At 46.2% G+C, this 20,498-nt stretch overlaps 1 protein-coding gene across 2 annotated transcripts in view; it reads right to left on the reverse strand.

The window, feature by feature from the left end:
* LOC144768586 (sulfotransferase 1 family member D1-like) overlaps nucleotides 1–20,498 on the reverse strand; it is a 248,137-nt gene that overhangs the window by 168,171 nt on the left and 59,468 nt on the right. For both annotated transcript variants that reach the window (XM_078652376.1, XM_078652375.1), the window contains exon 3: nucleotides 12,022–12,147. In XM_078652376.1, coding sequence (XP_078508502.1) covers nucleotides 12,022–12,147 — 126 coding nt within the window. The remainder of the gene's footprint in view (nucleotides 1–12,021; nucleotides 12,148–20,498) is intronic.

A 20,498-nucleotide genomic window follows, 5' to 3' on the forward strand; every position in this document is an offset into this window, starting at 1 on the left:
CACCACTTCAGCATCAGCGCAGCACAATCTCAGATTTGAGTACAGCATCACTTCTGCACAGCACCAACTCAGAGTCACTGAGCACCACCTGAGCACCAGCGCAGACCTACCACCTCAGCATGACTCAGCACCACCGCAGCATAACTCAGCACCACCTCAGCATCACTCAGCACCACCTCAGAAACACCTGAAGACCACCACAGCACCATTTCTTCATCAGCACAGCATCATCTCAATATCAGCACACCACCCCATCCTCACAGTGCACCAACACCTGTGCAGCACCACCTCAACATCAGCACAGCACCATCTCAGCATCAGCACAGCACCTCCTCTGCATCAGTGCACCACCACCAGCACAGCTTCAACTCAACACCAGAGCAGCCCCATCTTTGCACCAGCACATCCCCACCTTAGCTGGAATTCAGCTCCAACGCAGCACCACTTCAACATCAGCTCAGCACCACCTCAGCATCAATGCCGCATCACCTCAGTACAGCACCAATTCAGCATGATGCAGCACCACCTGATTCCAGCTCAGCACCCCCATCAGTATCACTAAGCACCACCTCAGTATCGTTCACTACCACCTCAGTATCGCTCAGCATCACCTGAGCATCACCTCCACACAGCACATCACCACCTCAGCATCACTCAGCACCACCTGAGTATAATTCAGCATCACCTCTGCACCAGCGGATGTATGACGGTACAACGCGTACCGTTACAACGCGTACCGTTATGACGCAGGTTTTACAACGCAAGTCGTTACAACGACTTGCGTTGGGGGGCGCTGGATAGTGAATAGTTTAATTTACTATTCCAACTCCAGTCCCCGTGGATAGTAGGGAAGGTGTTGGATAGTGAATTAAACTATTCCCTATCCTAGAGCGCCCTCCAGCGAAAGTTGTTGTAACGACTTTCGTTGTAAATCCTGCGTTGTAACGGTACCGCGTCGTAACGGTTCCGTTGTAAAGGATGTTCCCCGCACCAGCACACCACCACCTCACACCACCTGAGCATCACTCACCACCATCTCACTTTGCCCTCCGTCCGCTTCTCATGATGTAATTCAGGTACTATTTTCCAACCTCCACCCTCCTGTTGTTTATGTCCCCCTCTAAAAAAAAACATATATCAAACAAGCATTAGAACAAGCAGGAAGAAGTTGTCACTATTGAAAGGACAAAAAAACGAGAAGATATTTTTTATGTTCATTTTTTTTTAATAGGGTTGTTCAATTGTACATAATGTCTTCTTGGTTATATATATGGTAACAAAAAAATTTCTAACACTTTTTTATTATAACTTTTGAACATGCTTCACAGCAGCCACACTGCTCTACAACATTGCTTAATGACATTGGCAAAGCCATTCGCTCTGGCTAAACACTTATAAGGTCCCAAAGGCGAGACCTTTTCCTGAGGTTCATTCACAAAAAAGTCTGCATTTCATGGTTCAATTGCTTACCAATTTTCTGATTCCTTCTTTCTGCTGTAGTTAAAGAGGAGGGGCGACTGTGTGTGGAGGCACTTTGACAAGAGAAACCCTGAATACTTTCACTACATTAAGATGTCCTTAGGAGAGAGGAAATACCTTGCAATGATCCTAAGGAGTTTTTAATCTCATATTGAAACAACCATAAATGATGACTATACCTGTTTATCGTTTGTATTTTATTTTAAATGGCAATACATTGTTTTAATAAAAAATACTCTTGTTCTTTTGTCCATCACTTTTACTGAAAGCTTGCTTCATGCCTCTTAAAACTCTCTTCAGCTTTACTTTGTCCTCCTTTATTCCTAACGTCCTTCAGTCTCACTTCTCTTGCGCTTCAGGTTCAAGTCAGCTCCCCATTCATCTTATTTCAGTATCGTTAACTCACTTTTCATTCTTGCTTCAGTCCTGCTTCAGTCTCACTAGGGTCTTTCTTTAGTCCTGACTCTCTTGCTCTTGTCTAGTTTCAAACCTGCCTTGTTCCATTCCTTGCCTTGTTTCCTCACTCCTCTGCCCTATTTCCATTCCGTTTTAGCTCTGTTTCTGTCAAATTTGTTCTTAGTTAAGCGAGGTTGGCAAATGAAACGGGCTCCAAGATTTAACTCTATCCCCTAGGCCCAGTTCTTCTTTTCTTTCCACTCTTCTCTTTCTGGTTTCCACACAGTGGACTGGCTTAAGGGCATGGTTAGGGGTGAGCTGTCACTCTCTGCATAATTAGCAGTATTAGCAATATTATGGTCTAGCAGTTGGAACTGGATTGGTCCTAATCGAGAAGGACCAAGACTGATTTGCATATTGCTGGTCTCTGTCTAGACTCTGGAGCGACATAGGCGGTTAAAAATAATAGTCTGACGACCCTGGGTGACGCCATGGCAGGCAGATGCCCCAGAAATCAAAATACACAAGCCAAGTTGGATAAATACGCCTACACAAAAGACTTTCCTCCGCTGCCTGGGGGAAAAACTCGTCGAGTGGTGCACCAGAAGATGGCACCCCCAAAAAAGTAACTCTGGAAGACATAATGACAGCACTCGCCAATGTACAGACCACGGTGGGTTCCATCTCCACACATGTGTCGTTACTTCGCGCGGACTTTAAAAAAATCCCCGCTAGGGTTGCAGAGGTGGAGCAGACCACAAAGACTCTGACCAGCAACACGGCAGCATTACAGAAAACAGTCTCACGACTCGAATCCGAGAATAAAATGCTGACCGAAAAGCTGGACGACCAGGAAGGGCGGTCACGCATAAACAACGTCCGCATTTTGGGCATTCCGGAGAGTGAAGGCACCCAGGCAACTGACTTGTATGTGGAAAAATTGATAAAAACCAGACTGCAGCCAAAGGGACTTTCTACTTTCTTTTCAGTGGAGTGGGCGCATAGGGTGCCGGGTGGACGGGCCAAACCGGGGGCGCCCCCCAAGCCGGTGCTGGCGCGCCTGTTCAATTTTCGTGACAGAGATGTCATTCTCCAGACTGCGCGAGTTTCCCCGCAAATTCGTCTGCAGAATTCCTCGATCTCCTTCTTCCCTGACTATACGGCGGCGGTTTCAAAACGCCGTCACAGTTTCCTGGAAGTCAAAAAAGTACTACGAGCCCGAGAGGTGGCCTACTCGATGCTGTTTCCAGCAAAAATGAGTCATGGCTGAGGGGAAGACATGGTTCTTCAAGACTACTGAGGAGGCCTACAACTGGCTTGAGGGATGGCGGAGGACGGACGGACCTCGACGCGGGAACAGAGGAAAACGCCGCTGGACCGATGACGAAGGAATTGGCAGCCAGGAACTCTTTCCGCCTGAAAAAGACAACTCGCAGAGAGTGGACGCGGATGACCTTGGCAATTGCTGAACCGGACCTCCGGAGAACAAACTGTAACTAGGACACCTATTGTCAAAGACATTGCACATAAGTCGGCTCTGGACACTGGGCAGATGCGGGCCCGGCCGGAAAGGAGGGGTTGCACTCTCACCGGACTTCGCACCCCCTACACACAAGTACACTGTTGTGGGTTGGGATGGAGCACTCTGCTATGTTGGGGTGGCGGGCAGTTAGAAGTCCGTCGGGCAGGGAGGCAGGGAGGAGGGCTGGATTCCGGGGTTGGGATGTGCAGATTTTTCACATTTTAGTTTTGGTTTACATCGGAACAGACACCATAGCATGGTATTTACGGCTTGTTAGATCCTCACATGACATGACTGGGTTACAATTCCCATATATCTCTCATCACTTTAATGGTGACAATCACGCCTCACGCTAGCGCCCGGGTAGAGGCCCCTGTAATCCCGGTAGCCCCGCTAACGCTGCTCACGTGGAACGTCCACGGACTAGGGGATAAAGTTAAAAGAGGGTTGGTACTGCGAGCTCTGAAACGCCAGGCTCCCACACTGGCACTTCTGCAGGAGACCCACCTCACGGGCGCGGCGTGTAGGGCGATGGACAGATGGGGGTTCAAAATGATGGTGCACTCCGAGTTTTCCACAGGGTCTAGAGGAACGGGTATCCTGCTATGAAAGAACTTACCCTTTATAGTTCTACAAACCAGGCATGACGATCAGGGAAGGTTCGCGGCACTGCATGGTCAGTGGGAGGGCAGACTTATTAATGTGGTATCAGTATATATCCCCCCTGCGTTGCAGGTGGTGGCGCTCCCTGCCCTCAGCGATTTTTTGTTGTCTCTGCCTATCGGGGAACTTCTCATTGGGGGAGATTTTAATGGAACGATGGATCCCAGCGTAGACAGGCACCCAGAGAGGGCCTTGACACCCGGACTCTCCCGGACGTATGGAGACATAAACACCCCGTAGCACAACAATACACTTTTCATTCGGCTGTACACAGCAGTTTATCTAGATTAGACTATTTCCTGGCCTCAGAGTCCAGTCTACCACACATAGATAACATTGATGTTGGTCCCAGGGGTATCTCTGATCATGCTCCAGTAGTTTTAACATACTCTTCCCAACACACTTCACGCAAAAGACTTTAACCAATTTATCCAGGTTATTTACGAAACCCGCAGATACGGAGGGAACTTTGCAAGACCACCAAATGTTTTTTGCTGAGAACGTAGCCTCGGTTAGCTCCCCAGCCATACTGTCGGAGGTCTACAAGACAGTCCTCAGGGGACAAGCTATAGCATCCGTCACAGGATACAAATGCACGAAACACCAAGATCTCGTAACGCTGGAACAGGAGTTACAAGCAGCAGACACTGTACATACGACTGACCCAACACCAGACTCAGCACACACCCTTCACCTAAAACAACAACAATACAGGGAACATCTTAGGCAAGAAACAATGTCCGCCCTTACTGCAACCAGACATAAAATTTATGGCGTAGGTGACAAGGCGGGGAAGTTACTGGCCTGGCTCGACAGGAGGGAACGTGGGGCCAAGACTATAGCACAACTACGTACGGTCGAGGGTCATCTCACATCGGATCCGGGTGACATAGTGCATGCCCTAGCTGAGCATTTCCGAGACATAGAGCTGCCTGGACTTGAGCCGAAGGCTTCCTTGGATTTTGAGGCAGGTCTTACCATTGAGGATGTGGACGCTGCTATTTAGTCGTTACAATCCGGTAAAGCTCTGGGACCCAACGGGATCCCGTTGTAGCTCTACAAACTTATGGCGCACACTCTCTGCCCCCACCTACTTGATATGTACAATGACAGTCTGGAGCAGGGACTACTGCCTCTGGAGCAGAGAGTGGCCACGATAGTGGCTATTGTGAAACCCCGGAATCCCCCATCGGAATGTCTCTCCTACTGCCCAATATTGCTACTCAACGTGGAGTCAAAAATATTGGCCAAAGTGCTCGCCAATAGATTGCAAGCGCACTTGCCCAACTTAATTCACCTGGACCAATCCGGCTTTATGCCAAACAGAAATACTGCGCTAAATCTCAGACGCCTACATAGTGCATTAGCGCGGGATCATGTCTTGTCTGGGCCGTCAGATGTCCTTTCCCTAGACGCCAGAGTGGCCTTTGACATGGTGGAATGGACCTACCTTTTTGCGGTTCTTCCATGCTTGGGCTCCGGCCCTAAATTTTGTGTGTGGATCCGGCTCCTTTACACAGAACCGGTGGCGTGCGTGGCGGTGAATGGACGTCTCTCCGACACTATACCGCTGACAAGAGGGACTCGGCAGGGTTGCACTCTATCGCCGCTTCTCTTTACGCTGGTATTAGAGCCCCTGGCGGCGCGGCTTAGAGAGAATCCTCTTTTACGAGGTATTAAATGGGCGGAGGGTTCGGAAGACCGCATATCCCTCTACTCGGACGATATTCTGGTGTATCTTACGGACCCAGAAGACGCTCTAGCGGTATTACTTGAGATCTGCGGCACTTTTGGGGCAGTTTCTGGCTACACCATAAATTGGTCCAAGTCAGTTCTATATCTACTTAAGGGACCTATACCATGACTCCCCCCTCACTGTCCACTGGCGGTGGCTCAAGATTTGTTCAAATATCTAGGTATACATATAACGAAGGACCCTGCAGCCTTCTTCTCCAAAAACCTGGCACCCCCCCTGGAGCGCTTGCGTAGAGATGTGACGCACTGGGAATCGCTACCCCTGACGCTGCTGGGGAAACCAGCCTTATTTAAAATGATGGCCCTGCCCCGATTTTTATATGTGCTGGAAAACACACCGTTTCCGGTACCCTTGAGATATTTAAAACAAACAGCAGCATTGGTGTCCACGCTCCTCTTGGGCAGCAAACTGGCACGCATTGCACAGGCTAAACTGTATCGCAGCTGGTATGACGGTGGCATAGCGCTCCCTAATATACGCCTCTATTATTGGGAGGCACACTTCAAAGTCATAAACCAGTGGATACACGCCCCTCAGACGGACCCAGCGTACAGGGCGGACAGGGCGCAGCTGGGAACAGACAATATGTTAGCGGCCCTGTATAACAGGAGACGGGCGCGGACACTGGAGGGCCCAACGAAGCACACAGTCATGCTGTGGTATACGGCACAAGCACATTTGGGGTGGAGGGAGACCATTACCAAACTCACCCCTCTTTGGGATGCGAAGCAGCTAGGGTCACTTAGGAACAGCTGGGGTTTCGCACATTGGGACAGCAATGGCATATCCACAGCGGCCAGCCGATGATCCCTTTTGATCAGCTTAGGCGGCAATACAAACTGGCACCTACCGAAACATTCCGATACATACAATTCAGACACACTCTCATGGCAGTCCTGCCACAGGACGTAGACGTACCCGAGGCTTCTCCCCTAGAAGATAGATTACTCACAGATTTTATGCCCAAACGTGCCACGTCATTGACATACCTCAAGTTGATTAATAACCAGTCGGATCCCGGAGCAATTTTAAAGGATAAGTGGGCCGCTGACATTGGAGCCATGGATGGAGCAGAATGGCAGGCGGCACTCGCTTCGCCCAGAGAGGTGGGAATTCCGGCCAGACTACGGCTTGTTCAGCTTAAAGTCTTACATCGCTCTTATCTCACCAGAAGTACGCTTCACAAAATAGGCAGGGCACAGCATCCATATTGTCTTAGGGGATGCGGGGACGAAGGCTCCTTTTTCCATACAATCTGGGACTGCCCACTAATAACTGACTATTGGCGCAAGGTCCTGCGAACGATATCCCAGACTCTGAGTGTTTCTTTATTACCTGAACCACGCAGGTGCCTCCTAAATATATGGGAACCTAACGACTTATCTCGCCATAGACAGACATTGGCGACGCTAGGCCTCATGGTAGCTAAACGGAATGGGGCGCAGAAGTGGGGAGCCAATGAGCTGCCCTCATTGGAGGCTTGGTGCAGGGACATGGACATTGCCATGATTACCGAGAGGACTGTCTATATGAATCGTAAATGCCCCCGAAAACGGACCAAAATATGGACTGCATGGAATACTTACAGGGGAGACATCTGCGACCCCATTCCTGAATCTGATGATGATAGCTCAGACGATGACTCTGGGGACGATTAATAGGGCAGGGTGGGTGGAGTATTTTTTGGATCACATTTTGGTTACCGTGGCAGGGATAGGAGATGATGAGAATCAATGTGTCAAATGCTTAATAATTAATGTGACCTTGAAACTTTTACACGCGAATTGTCTTACCGATGATTGTTATATAACCAATAAAAACATTAAAAAAAATAATAATAATAATAGTCAGGCCCAGAGCGATTGTCAGTGGCTAAGATTCATTCAAGCTTTTGCTCCATCACTTTGTTGTTGCAACAGACACATCAGTAAAGAGGCGTATATTGTGTTGCAGTAACAATTCCACTGCACTCCTCCAAACCCACCTACCCTTCCCCTTAAATCATTCATGTTTCTGTGTTTACATTTGACCCTTTCCAGCACTTTGCTGCCTCTCAGATAGGTTCAAGCTATATATAAAACATATACATATATGCACATATATAAGCCAGAAGAACAGGGGCCCCAGGGAAAAGAGAATCTCTAGCTGAGCCCCTTTTGTACATGACAGAGACAAAGCAGTGAGAAGAGACAAGAAGGCACATGTGTAAAGGCTTTTTGTGGTCACAAATGGACCTCTTCACAGAATCTGCCCATTTGCAAACGCATAAAAAACATTTTAACATGTACAAAGCCCTCATTGTGATTCAGTAACCAATTACCATATCAGAAATTGGGTTTGCAATTTGATATTAGGAGGGGCGTGTTTAGGGCATCCCTTCCTAATACTGAATCGCAGTGGTATGTCTGAATGTTTTGCGACCGAAATGCGGTCGCAAAAAAATTGCATTTTACTATCTACTTCAAGTAGGTAGTAATCCATTTGCAAATGGAAAGGGAATCCCCAAGGATCCCCTTCCCCTGTGAATGCTTGTAAAAATATTTTTAAGAGCAGGCAATGGTCCCATGGACCACTGTCTGCTCCTAAAAAAAGAGAACAAAACTTTTCATTTTCTTTTTAAAAAGCATCCCATCTTCCTTTAAGGAAAACAGGCTGCATTTAAAAAATAGATTGCTTCATTTAAAAGATTTGATTTAGGTTTTTGCAAAGCACTTGAATTCCCTGAGGCGTCTTGGCGCTGCTTCTGTCTTTAGGAGGGAGATGCTACCGTAATTGCTAAAAGCCAAGTTTTGAGAGATTTCCTGAAGGACATGGGGAGAGAGTTCCACAATATTGCAGTTGCCAAAATAAAACTTCTATCCCCCCATGAGGCTTGTTTAATCTTGGAAATCACCAGAAACTTAGCTGTGGATGATCTCTGATCTCATTTTCCTTGATAGGCTGTACCAGGTAAAACTGTGCCGCAGATAGTCTCGGCTACTATTATGTAATGCCTCAAAGGCTGTGCATTGTGCCTTCAATTCCACTCCTTTTTGTACAGGAAGCCAGTGCTGCTTGTCCAGGGTCCTAGGCACAGATTGATACTTGAGAATTCCCAAAAGAAGCTGTGCTTATGCATTTTGCAGCATCTGTAGTTTGTGGCGGATCTTTTTTTATTATTCAGAAATAGAGCATGGCCATAATCCAATTTGGACAAGGCCAATGCTGTGACAACAGTTTTTTGAAGGTCAGATGGAATGTAAAGACAGACCCATCTCATTATTCCCAGGATGAAGAATACAGACGGAACTACAGAATTGACCTGATCTTCAAAGATGAATTTACTGTCAAAGACAATACCAACATTTCTGACTTTCCTCACGGGCAAGGGCAATTAGCCCTTTTCATGAGGCCACCAGTTTGGTGACCAGAAATAGGTGTCATTGCCTAGAAGAAGGACCTCCGTTTTCCCAGAGTTAAGCTTTAAGCTTCCAGTTGTCTATCTGTCCCATACAGGAACTAAGTGCCTGATTAAAAATGTGGCGGTGTGGCAGCAGGCCGTCATGCCAACGCGCTGCTGCCACACTGCCAAAGCCGTCTGCGGACTGCCCGACAGCTTAGTTTTCTCCTTGTATGGCGATTAGTGCTTTGGCTGTCCCAGAGAGTAAGCCTTAGAAAGGCACCGTAAAAACAAATGCCAGCCCACCCACTCGCTTACCTGCTCTATCAGCTCTAAAAATCGAGTATTCTGCCAGGATCGTTTTAACCAGGTCAGGACAAGATGCTAGGTCTTCCCAGGTTTCAGTGACAAAGGTAAAATCTGGTTTCTATGCCCCTAAAAACTCAGCAAAATCCAATTTATGTTAAATTATCAACCTTTCATTGAGCAGGGTGTACGTGAATGACTTGTGTAGACTACTCGAGGGTCCCGTTCACGGCTCATAGAGTGTCTGTCTTGAATAGTGTCGTATGTGAGGGTCATCTTACAAGAAGCACAGTGAACTAAATCCGAACCAAGATGTGATTCAAACGTAGCACAGATAGCGTTTTTACCTGATGTATTGAGGGCCATAGGTTCCTCCCTTGAATATCTCAATGAAGGGGGCATTCCTGGAGAAAAACAGGCAGGGGGTACGGGCGCTTGCTGCTATCTGAGAGTGGACGGAGCAGACACTCAAAGTGTATGTTTAAATAGCCCGTCATCAAGGGGGTGTGTTCAGGAGTGAGGAGAACAGTGCAACTCAGCACACAACAATAAGGTGAGGGAAAATAATAGAGCAACTGGGGTTCAGTAACTCCTTTGTTGTTCCCAGGCTCCCCTGACGAACAAACAGTACTGGTAAAAACAAAACAAATCAAATTAAAGGGGTGAAATTCAACACATAAAATGATAAAAAACGAAGGCTGCAGCCTTCCCCATATGGTGTCAGCAGGGGCGGCCTTAGGTATGTGCAAGCTGTGCACCTGCACAGGGCCACCAAACCCCAGGGGCCACCACGCCAATATAGATCCTTAATATAATAATCCTCTGAGGATGGATACATATTTGCGTGGCGGCCCCTGGCAGGGATTTGGCGTCCTCCAACTCTGTTCCACTTCCAAATACCCTGACCCCCCCCTCTCTTCCATGGCCTCCGTGCTCCGCCCCGCCCGGACCCCCTTTTCCGGGGCCCCCTACCTACGCTCCCTGCCCAGGGCTGCCATGAGCCTAGAGCCGCCCCTGGTGTCCGGAGCCAGGCATCACCATTAAAAATGGCATACTAGTGCCTACAAGGAACACAAATCTGAGCACAATGAATAGCTGCAATTGAAGCATCCACCTAATGCCAGAAGCTCTGCGGACGCGCAGAGTTGCTATTTCAATAGCCCATCATCAGGGGGTGTGTGTCCAGGAGTGAGGAGTGCAGCGCTACTCAGCGCACAACAATAGGGTGAGGGTAAATAATAGAGCAACTGGGGTCCAGCAACCGCTCTGTTTCCTGGCTCCCCTGAAGAACAAACAGTTCTGATAATACAAAGCAACTCAAATTTAAAGGGTGAAACTCAACACATAAAGTGATTAACAATGGAGGCAGCAGCCTTCCCAATATAGCGCCAAGAGCCTGGCACCTCCTTTAAAACTGGCACACTGGTGATTACAAGGAACGCAAAGTGAGTGCAATGAATAGTTGCAATCGAAGCATTCGCATACTAGCTACGTGGACGCACAGAGTGGCTGTCATCGGGGGGGGGGGGGGTCCAGAAGTGAGGAGAACAGCGCTACTCAGTGCATGACGATAAGGTGAGGGCAACTAACAGAGCAACTGGGGTCCAGCAACCTCTCTGTCAATCAAAGCAATCACACACTTGGTGGTCTGCTGACCCCAGCAGGCCACCATCCCTGTGATTTTAGCGATTCCCAATGGGTCACAAACTGAGACCTACCTCATTAATATTCATGAGTTCGGTCTATTTTTGACTCACGGGGAATCACAAAATGTGTCAAAGACACATTTGTACATTGGTGTTTGCGATTACCAAATACCAAATCGCAATAATTCTCTAGTTGGTAATCGCAATTATCTTTGTACATGTGGCACAAAATGTCTTCAGGGACCATGATGCAAAGAACAGGGAAGAAAAAGCCAGCTCGGAACCCAGATGTTAAATACCCAGCAACTCTTCTGACCATAGGTTATTTTAGCAGTTTGCAGCATTTTAAATACATTGTCTCCTTTTGCAAGTATCAGCTAGCACATGAGTAGGTGTGATGTAAACAAGTAGTGACTAAACCACTAACCTGCCAACTCCTGATAACTTTTCTCCATGTGACAAGAGGGATGGGGCATTGTAGGATGTGGGGCTCTGTGCTGAGCACACACTAAAGCACTTGTACCCTCCCCTCCTCCAAAATTAAACAAAAAAACTTCGGAGGCTGCTGCTGATGTCCTGAGGAGGTTTCACACCCAGGAATGGACATCAGCTGTGGAAAGCCTCCAAACAAAATCTCATTGAACCATCTCTGCAGGGGTTTGTAGCTCACTTGGCATTTCACCATGTGTTATTGGCTCTTAACTGGAGACCATGTGAAGAGACCTGATGTGACACAAGGTGGGACCATATGAGTTGGAAAGTCTGAAACCAATAGTTTTGCCTTTTGTTTAGTTGCAGCATCTCTTCTCCCTTGCTAGGAGAGTCAGTGATCAACCTATTTACTTTTCTTTACATTAGTAATAAATGTCTGTACCTGGTGGCATTCCTGGAGAGCACATTTCCAGGTAGGGAACCCGGTTGAAAATTGTATCTCTGCTGCACTTCTTGGCATCTCCATCCTGGTAGATCATGTCCACAATTTCACTGAGCCAGGTGGTCCCTAAAAAAGTCAGAAAATCACTGATTAGACAGTGTGAAATCCAAAAGAAGGAGATGTGGGTGGGAGATCAGACGGATAGTCTGAAAGCTGCACTGGAGATGGGAAACGGATGACAGACTGGAGGCAGATAGAAAGTCCATTAGCTAAAAAGCTTTAAGCAAGTGCGGAATTAGTGGGGTGTGGGAGTGGTGGAGTAAAAAAATGCAGGAAGTGGACATTGTGAATGTGCCATGAGAGGAAACAAGGCATATAATGGGGTTTTATTCATTTCAGGTACAGTGACATGGAGAACAACATGCAGGCTACTTATACAGGAAATAGAAACAGAGGTGACAAGGTAAAAGAGAAATAGACATGGGTCCAGATCACAAAGCAGTTTTGACTAGTGCAAGAACATGGCCTTGGTGATAAAGAAGGCAGTGTTAAGAACAAATACCTTTTACCACCATTTCATAATAGCAGATTTGTGAAGGAAGTGATTCAGGAAAAGAATACTTGTTTGCAGTGTAACATTTAAAGACCAGTGCCTTCTTAACTGTTCATCAAACAAAATGTTGCTGCAACGGTCACTTGCCTATTTTTTGGGGGCTTTGTGTTATGCTACTGTACTGATATATCTAAGTAAACAACTGAATATAAATTAATAGACACAAACCAATATAAAAACACACTTAAAACAGAATCTGCCAGCGGCGAGGCAAGATGGCGGACGCTACTGTGGCCGTGTGAGGTGCTCCGCTGATGACCCCGATCAGATTCCCTGTCAGCGGTGATTGCCCTCCCGAGTAACAGCTTTGGAACGTTATTTGGCCAGCCTGTTACCGACCTGCTCCATACGTTTGAATGTCGCTGACTCCTGTCCGAGTTTGGGATCTGTATTGAGCCGAGTCAAAGGTGTTTCGTGTGCTCCGTGTGCTCCGGCAGCTGAAAGCTGAAGGCGGCTCGTTTCACCACTTTGGACGTTCCCCACGGCGTAAGGAGAGAGCGGTCCCAGCTGGGCGCATCTGACTGAATGAGCGCGGAGCCCCGAGGTAGTGACTGCCCGGGCTCCGGGTGATGGATTATTACCTATTTTCACTCTGCCTCTGTGTTGTTTGGAGGCTGTAAACTGCGCTCTGCTCATTTATCGAGCCGAAAGTCGGAAAGTGTTTGAAAAGCCCGCTTATCTTCGTGTTGCAATTATTCGAACAGCCTGGTAACCTACGGAACCCTACGGAACCCTGCTGAGAGGCGGAGAGCTTTGATGCCGTGGAAGAATTGAAGGTAAAAGGGGCAAAAAAAGAACATATCTATTATCCAATATACCCAATAATAAACTTTCTGCGTTGGGCTTAAACTCTGTTCTTAAAAGCCCTCGAAGCCCTTGAAAACTTGCGATAGACTTTTTTCTATACAAGGATGGCGCCGAAGGGAAGGGGCACTGCGAGGAACAAAGGTGGGGTAGCGGCTGAGACTCCAGCTGAGACCCCAATCAGCGGGGAGCAGAGCATTCCTGGCGATAGAACAAGCAATGACACCAAAACTAGAGGTGCTGCCAGCAAGCCGACTATAGCTTGCGCGGATGGTGTCTCTGGCAGTATGGTTAGAGGAGCAGGGGGAGGAAACGCCAATGGGCAAACTTTGAAAACACAGCTTGGATCTGCAGCTGCTCCACAAACGCAAGTTCAAGGGGGGCAAGGCGCACTAGGAGCTATACAGAATCACTACCGAGACTCAGCAGCCCACCAGACCCAAGAGACACCTATCAAGCCAAAAACTGCTGCAGCAATTTTTGATAAAAGGCGGGGTGCCAGGCCGAAAGAGAATGTGGAGCTGAGTCAGGAGTATACAGATAAAAACAACGCTATGGGAGCTGGTAGAAAAGAGGTCACTTCAGCGATAAAAGGCAATTTGGCTTCGACAGAGGCAATCACATCGGCAATGGTCGTAGTAGATTCTATCTCTCAGTCTGGCTCGATTATAGAACCATCTACTCTGGTCTTGGACAAGGGGCTCGAATCCGAGACAGATGGAAAATTCTACTCAATGTCAGACCTAACAACCTTGTCTGACAAGAAAAATGAAGTGGATAGTGCCAGCAATCTAGGGGACTGGGGGGATCTCCCTGATGACGAAGAAGGAGATGAACCTGAACAGTTTCTGTCCCAGGACACGGTGAAGAAAACAAAGGATATTAGTGAAGGAGTACAGCATGGTCGAGAACAGCCTCTAGCACAGATTAACCTGGATGAAGAGCTGGAAGAGGAGTCAATTACGCTTGGCTTGATTTATAAGACTGTCATGGTGCACCGAAGTGAAACAAAAATGGAGGGACAGCGAACGCAAGGCGCTGTAAGGAAACTACAGAATAATGTACGGCGGTTGATAAAAACTTGTGCTGAAGTAAAATCACGGGTGGTGGAAGTAGAGGAGAGAGTATCCTCTGCAGAAGACACCCTAGCGAAGCAACAAACTGTGGTAGAGTCCTTACAGAAGTTTACGGTCGATGTGGACTGGAAGCTCACAGACCTAGAGAATAGATCACGCCGTAATAATCTTCGCGTGTTAGGAATTGCAGAAAGAAGAGAGGGGGCAGATCCTCGTAAGTTTGTTGTCCAGTTGTTCAAGGAGGCATTTCCAGAATTGACTTCATGGAACTGGGAAAAAGAAGTAATCCGTGCCCATAGGATCCCGTTTGTGGTGCGACAGCGTGGGAGAGAAAGACAGGGTGACCAAGATCCATACCCAAGGACAATTTTAATTTGCTTAAATAATTATTTGTTGCAAGAAGCTCTCTATGATTTAGCAAGGCCGGGGAAAAAACGAATTGGTATGGGGTGCGAGTTTTTTGTTCGCCCGGACTTCTGACCGACGACTGTCAACGAACGATGGCAAATGCGGAAGTTATTCTCTCCTTTCCAAGCAATAGGAGCCCAGGTGTTTCTGCTCAACCCCTCCAAATTAAAAGTCATTATTAATGGTCAAACGAAGTTTTTTACATCCGGCAGGATGGTGCAGGACTATTTATCGGGTCTGGAGAAAAACGCAAACAAATCTTACAAATCCTAAAGACATTTATTATCGAATTTTGATATCTGGAACTTATAACCTGTTATCTTATGCACTGCATTGGGAATATCTGGTGGAGGTAGGGTCAATCACTGCATTAGTTATCTGTTGAAGTATCAATAAGGATATATCTCTATCTAAGGATATCTACTTCTCTACTTATGTCTTAATATATAATTGGGTACTCTGCTCTCTCTGCTAAGCTATTTGTTCATGAGATAATGAAGTCAATTGTAATTGTTTCGCATGCATAGGCAGAGTAGGACAAATTCTTTCTTTTTTCTTTTCTTTTTTTTTTCTTCTCCTTTTAGGGAAATGTTTAGGTCTTGTTTCTTTGTAGCTATGCAATGCAATGCAATGTATAGTTTTTATCGATTTCGGATCTAAAATTTGGTACCCAAAATTAACCTAATTCTGTTTAGAGGAGAAAACAATTGTGTTTAAGAGAGTGTTTAAGAGAGGGGATGGAGAGTGCCTTATGAGTGTGGTAGGGAATTTGATGGGGCGGGGGAACGGTTGTTGCACCTCAACATCGCTGAGGACTGTGTCCTTAAGCCTCACTCTGGGTGGTGGGGGTGTGGGGGGAGGGGGGAGGGCGACGTAGGTTGTGGCATGGGGTGGGGGTGGGAGAGTGAGGAGGCTATAAAATCAAAAAAATCTGAGACTCATTTTGCAGAATTGGCAGTACAGATTGTCTATATAATGTCAGGCAGGTACTACGGAACATTATTAAGGCTGAGGAAAGCTTATCTATGTTTGATTCTTCTATGTTTTGATGGCACAGGATAAACTTGCTATAGGCACTTGGAATATTTGTGGCCTCAACGATCCCAAAAAGCGGGCTCTTTTTTCTAAAATTGTCAACTCTATGCGGGTAGATATACTTTGTATACAGGAGACACATGTACCATGGGGGAAGCGGGACTGCCTAAGGTTGCCTGGGTTTGAGGTTTTAGTTTGTTCTAAACAGAGCTCTATGATTAGAGGGGTCGCCATATTTATGAAAAGGACATTGGGGGATAGAATGGGTAGGTGGGCCATTGTGGAATTGTGTATAGGTGGTAAACTGTTAACAATCTGCAATGTATATGGGTCGAATTTAGACGATCCGGATGTGTTCAAATATTTAGACGTTGAATTGGCAGCCTGGCCTAGCCCACTTCTTCTATGTGGAGATATGAATATCAATATTTTAAGTGATTTTGACCTTGTTAGCACTCATAATTATGTGGGGAGAAAGCCAAAAGTATTTAAAGCTCTGCAGGCTCTTCTTCTGGAACATGGGCTTGCAGATCTATGGTTTCTGCATAATAAAATAGAGGATGAATTTACGTTCTATTCTATACCTCACAAGAAAAATGTTGGCTAGACTATGTTTTTCTGTCAAAACAGGTGGCTGCTGCTTCTGTTATTTTCTGCCCACCACGGCTCCTTTCTGACCATAATCCACTGATTGCTGAATGTCCTTGGCCACGAATTAGGAAACCACCTAGGGATTGGACGTTTGAAAGGAAGCTATTATTAGAGGAGGGATACTACTTACACATTAAAAAATAGGTAGCTCACTTTTTGAATATTAACAGGGGATCAGCCACAGACCAAGTTGTTTGGGATACGCTGAAAACTGGACTACGGGGCGAGACTAAAAGCTTTTCCTCTTTTAAGTGGAATTCAGAACAAGAGCGGATGCGCACTGGGATTAAAGAGCTTAGGGAGGCAGAAATTGAACTTACTTTAAATATTAAGTATGGACATGATATAGTGCCCTGCCAACAAAAGGTAGCGATTCTCAAAGCCCGGAAAGCCCGGCTGCTGGAGTCTTTCGGTCAGGACCTAGCGACGAAGTATCTACAATATCGCACAGAGATGTTTGAGTTCGGCGAGAACTCGGGTCGGGTCCTGGCAAAAAGACTTCGCCAGCGAAGTATACAGAGTCAGGTTGTAAGGATCCAGGACGAACGTGGAATAATACGCGAAACTCAGGAAGAGGTTAACGAAGTGTTCCTGGATTTTTACTCCTCTATTATTGAGAAGATACGTCTGGGCTTAATACAGAGAGGGTCGTGGAAGATTTCTTAGCAGATGTTGAGACTGCTGTTATTTCTCCTGAACAAGCCGAATTTCTGGCCACCCCCATTCAATGGGAGGAGGTCGAGCTCGCTGTAAAATCTTTGGCTAATGGCAAGGCTAGTGGCCCAGATGCAGTCCCACTAGAATTCTACAAGGTTTTTATAGCTGAAATTGGACAGTTTTTTCTTGAGGTTTTAAGGGCAGCCCAGAGGGGGATAGTCCCGGAATCATGGCAAAATGCAACCATAGTGTTGTTTAAAAAAAGGGGTAAACCTGAGTTGTTACCATCTTCATTTAGGCCGATCTCCCTAATCAATAGCGACTCGAAAATGTATTAAAAAATTATGGCAGGCCGACTCGTGCAAGTGATCACTTCCCTGGTCTCTGTACATCAGCACGGATTCATACCGGGTCGGGATACAGCTGATCATGTTAGACGTTCCATTGCATTACTGGACTGGGCCCATGTTACGAACTCTCCCCTCGGGTTGATCCTGTTGGACGCCGAGAAGGCGTTCGACAGGGTCTCCTGGGGGTTCTTGTGGGCTGTCCTGAAGTGGATGAGATTTCCAAAAGAATTTATACAGGCTATTCGGGCGATGTATCTCTTTCCAAGAGCGCAACTTCGTATCTCTGGACAGCAGACTAGCTTCTTTTCCATCACTAAGGGAACGCGACAGGGGTGTCCTTGTTCACCCCTGCTGTTTGCCCTGTACATAGACCCCTTTCTTTCTAAAATCGAAGCTAATCAGAGCATAGTACCGATAAGAGCTGGTAATATGTCTTATAATCTGTTAGCGTATGCAGATGATATAGTCGTCATAACATCAGACGTCCCATCTGCATTTAGGGAACTCAAGGAACTAGCAGGGCACTTCGGGGTAGTATCGGGCTATAAACTCAATGTCTCAAAGACTCAGGTGATGCCAGTTGCCTGGCATGGTAATTTCTGATGCCCCAGTCGTTCCCGAAGCTATGTATTTAGGGGTGCGTATAACCTCCGTAGTGGATAGTATTCCGGATCTAAATATTCTACCGGTGATAGTTGAAGTAAACACTAAATTAGAGCGACTTGATAGCCTACATTTATCCTTATGTGGACGCCGCAGCATCATTAAAATGTTAGTCCTTCCTAAGTTTTTATATCTGTTTAGCGCCATTCCTCTTTTGTTTTCTCAAACAAGTTTGACAAAGGCAGATAGGGTCTGTCACAGGTTTTTGTGGGGCTATAGGCGCGCACGTCGGGCAGCCAAATGGATGTGTCTTCCCCGTGATCGAGGGGGCTGGTCGGTTCCCAGTCTTGTTATGTACTATTGGGCAGCAATGTTACAAGCAATAGGCGTGTTATTATGTGGAGATAAAGCGAACATACCAATATGTAATCGCCCTACTATTTTTGAAATTGGGGTGGGGTCTGGTACAAAGGGTATTCTACTCGAGGTCCTCGAACCTAGTTATGATAAGAGAACTCGTTTTAAAGTTTTGATTGCTGCATGCACTATTTGGTGATTGATAAGGAGGAAATTAGCTACCCCAAATATGAATTTATATACGCCTTTTGAAGCCACTCAAATGTTTCCTAGTATCTTTCAGGATTGCGTTATGCATAGTTGGCAAAGCAAGGGTGTCTATGGGCTGGGTGATATAGTGGAGGACGGAGTGGTTTTACCCTATAGCGATATTAGGAACAAAGTTAAGTTATCTCCACGTGACTTCTTTAAGTACTTACAGATTCAAAGCTTCATCCAAAAATACCTGAAGAAAACACCTGGTATGCTGGAGAAAGTACCAATTATCGAACTGATCAAGAAGAGAAGCAGAATAGGAAAGTTGTATCAATATATAGTTTCAACTCTTCCGGATGATTTGACAGTTCAAAGCGCTAAGTGGGAATCGAAACTTGGAAGGGCTGGTATTGACTTAACTTCGGTGTTAGAACTTGCCAGTCAGGTTATTGTGTCAGGCTCACTTAAGACTCAAAATTACATGGCAATGTTAGATTTATACTACACGCCCGCTAAGATTGCAAAGTGGGGTGCCACAAAGGGCAACGCCTGTGCACGATGTGGGCTGATGGCAGCCGATATAATACATATGTTTCATTCCTGTCCAACCCTTTGTGGGTTTCTAGAAGATATTGAGTGCATTATAAATGCTACACTTAAGATTAGATGTGCATTGACTCCGACACTCATGATATTTGGGGTTGAGGTCGGTAACATATTAGTAGGCAGTAATTCCCTATATGAATCAGCCCTTATATTTATTGCGATGTCGCAGGTCCGTCTGTGCATAACATCGCAGTGGTTTTCTCCGGAAGCCCCAACTTTTGTGCAGTGGCGAGCAAGATTGTTAGCTATACACCGGCTAGAATTTTACGTTTTTTCATGTAAAGGGGTGAGGAGGCGACAACTAGCAACCAGGATTTGGGTGCCGGTGGGGGAATGGGTTGGATAAAGGAATAGCAATTCGATTGTAGCATTTTCATCTTCTATGTTTTCCTTTCTGTTCTGCTTCCTTATTCTCAAATTCTAGGAATGTTTTGTTGCACCATTTGCCTAATTTGTTTAACGACTCTCTTTGTAATTCTGTATTAATAACCAACTCTGCTATGTAAGTAGGAATTTGTATCTCTAAATGTTTGGTCTCAAATAAACGGAAAAAATATTTTAAAAAAATAAAAAAAACAGAATCTGCCATATCACAACAAGATTGTCAAAACAGAAGGTAACACCAAGACTACAGGACAACACAGCAAACTTACATTGCAATAATGCAGCATAAAAATAAGGTAGTGTTAGAACACATGACCACCACAAGATGGCACACAATAAACATGCACAAACATTCTTGTTACACGTTGCTTCCTCCAGAATCCCAGTGTAATAATACAATGGTAAAACATATATGGGGCAAGCACTGGCTTAATTTACCACCAAGGAAATAAAATAGCACGATTGAAACATTTTTGTGATCTGGGCCTCTATGCGAAAGGGCCCATTAATGTCATCAGTGGAGGAAATAGGGGAGGTCAATATGGATTCTAGATCTAGCATCCATCATTGATCCGGATCTGGACTGGCCTCAATGAAATATGCCGAATTTGTCCCAGTGTGATTTACAGACACATGCTCAGCAGCACCTGCCTGCACATTGTCTTCTCTTCACTCGAAGAAGCAACCTGTAGGCAGTAGGAAGCTTTCAATTCCATCTGGGAACAAAAATGAAGGCCT

This window comes from Lissotriton helveticus, chromosome 7, assembly GCF_964261635.1.
Source record: "Lissotriton helveticus chromosome 7, aLisHel1.1, whole genome shotgun sequence".
Lineage (NCBI taxonomy): Eukaryota > Metazoa > Chordata > Amphibia > Caudata > Salamandridae > Lissotriton > Lissotriton helveticus.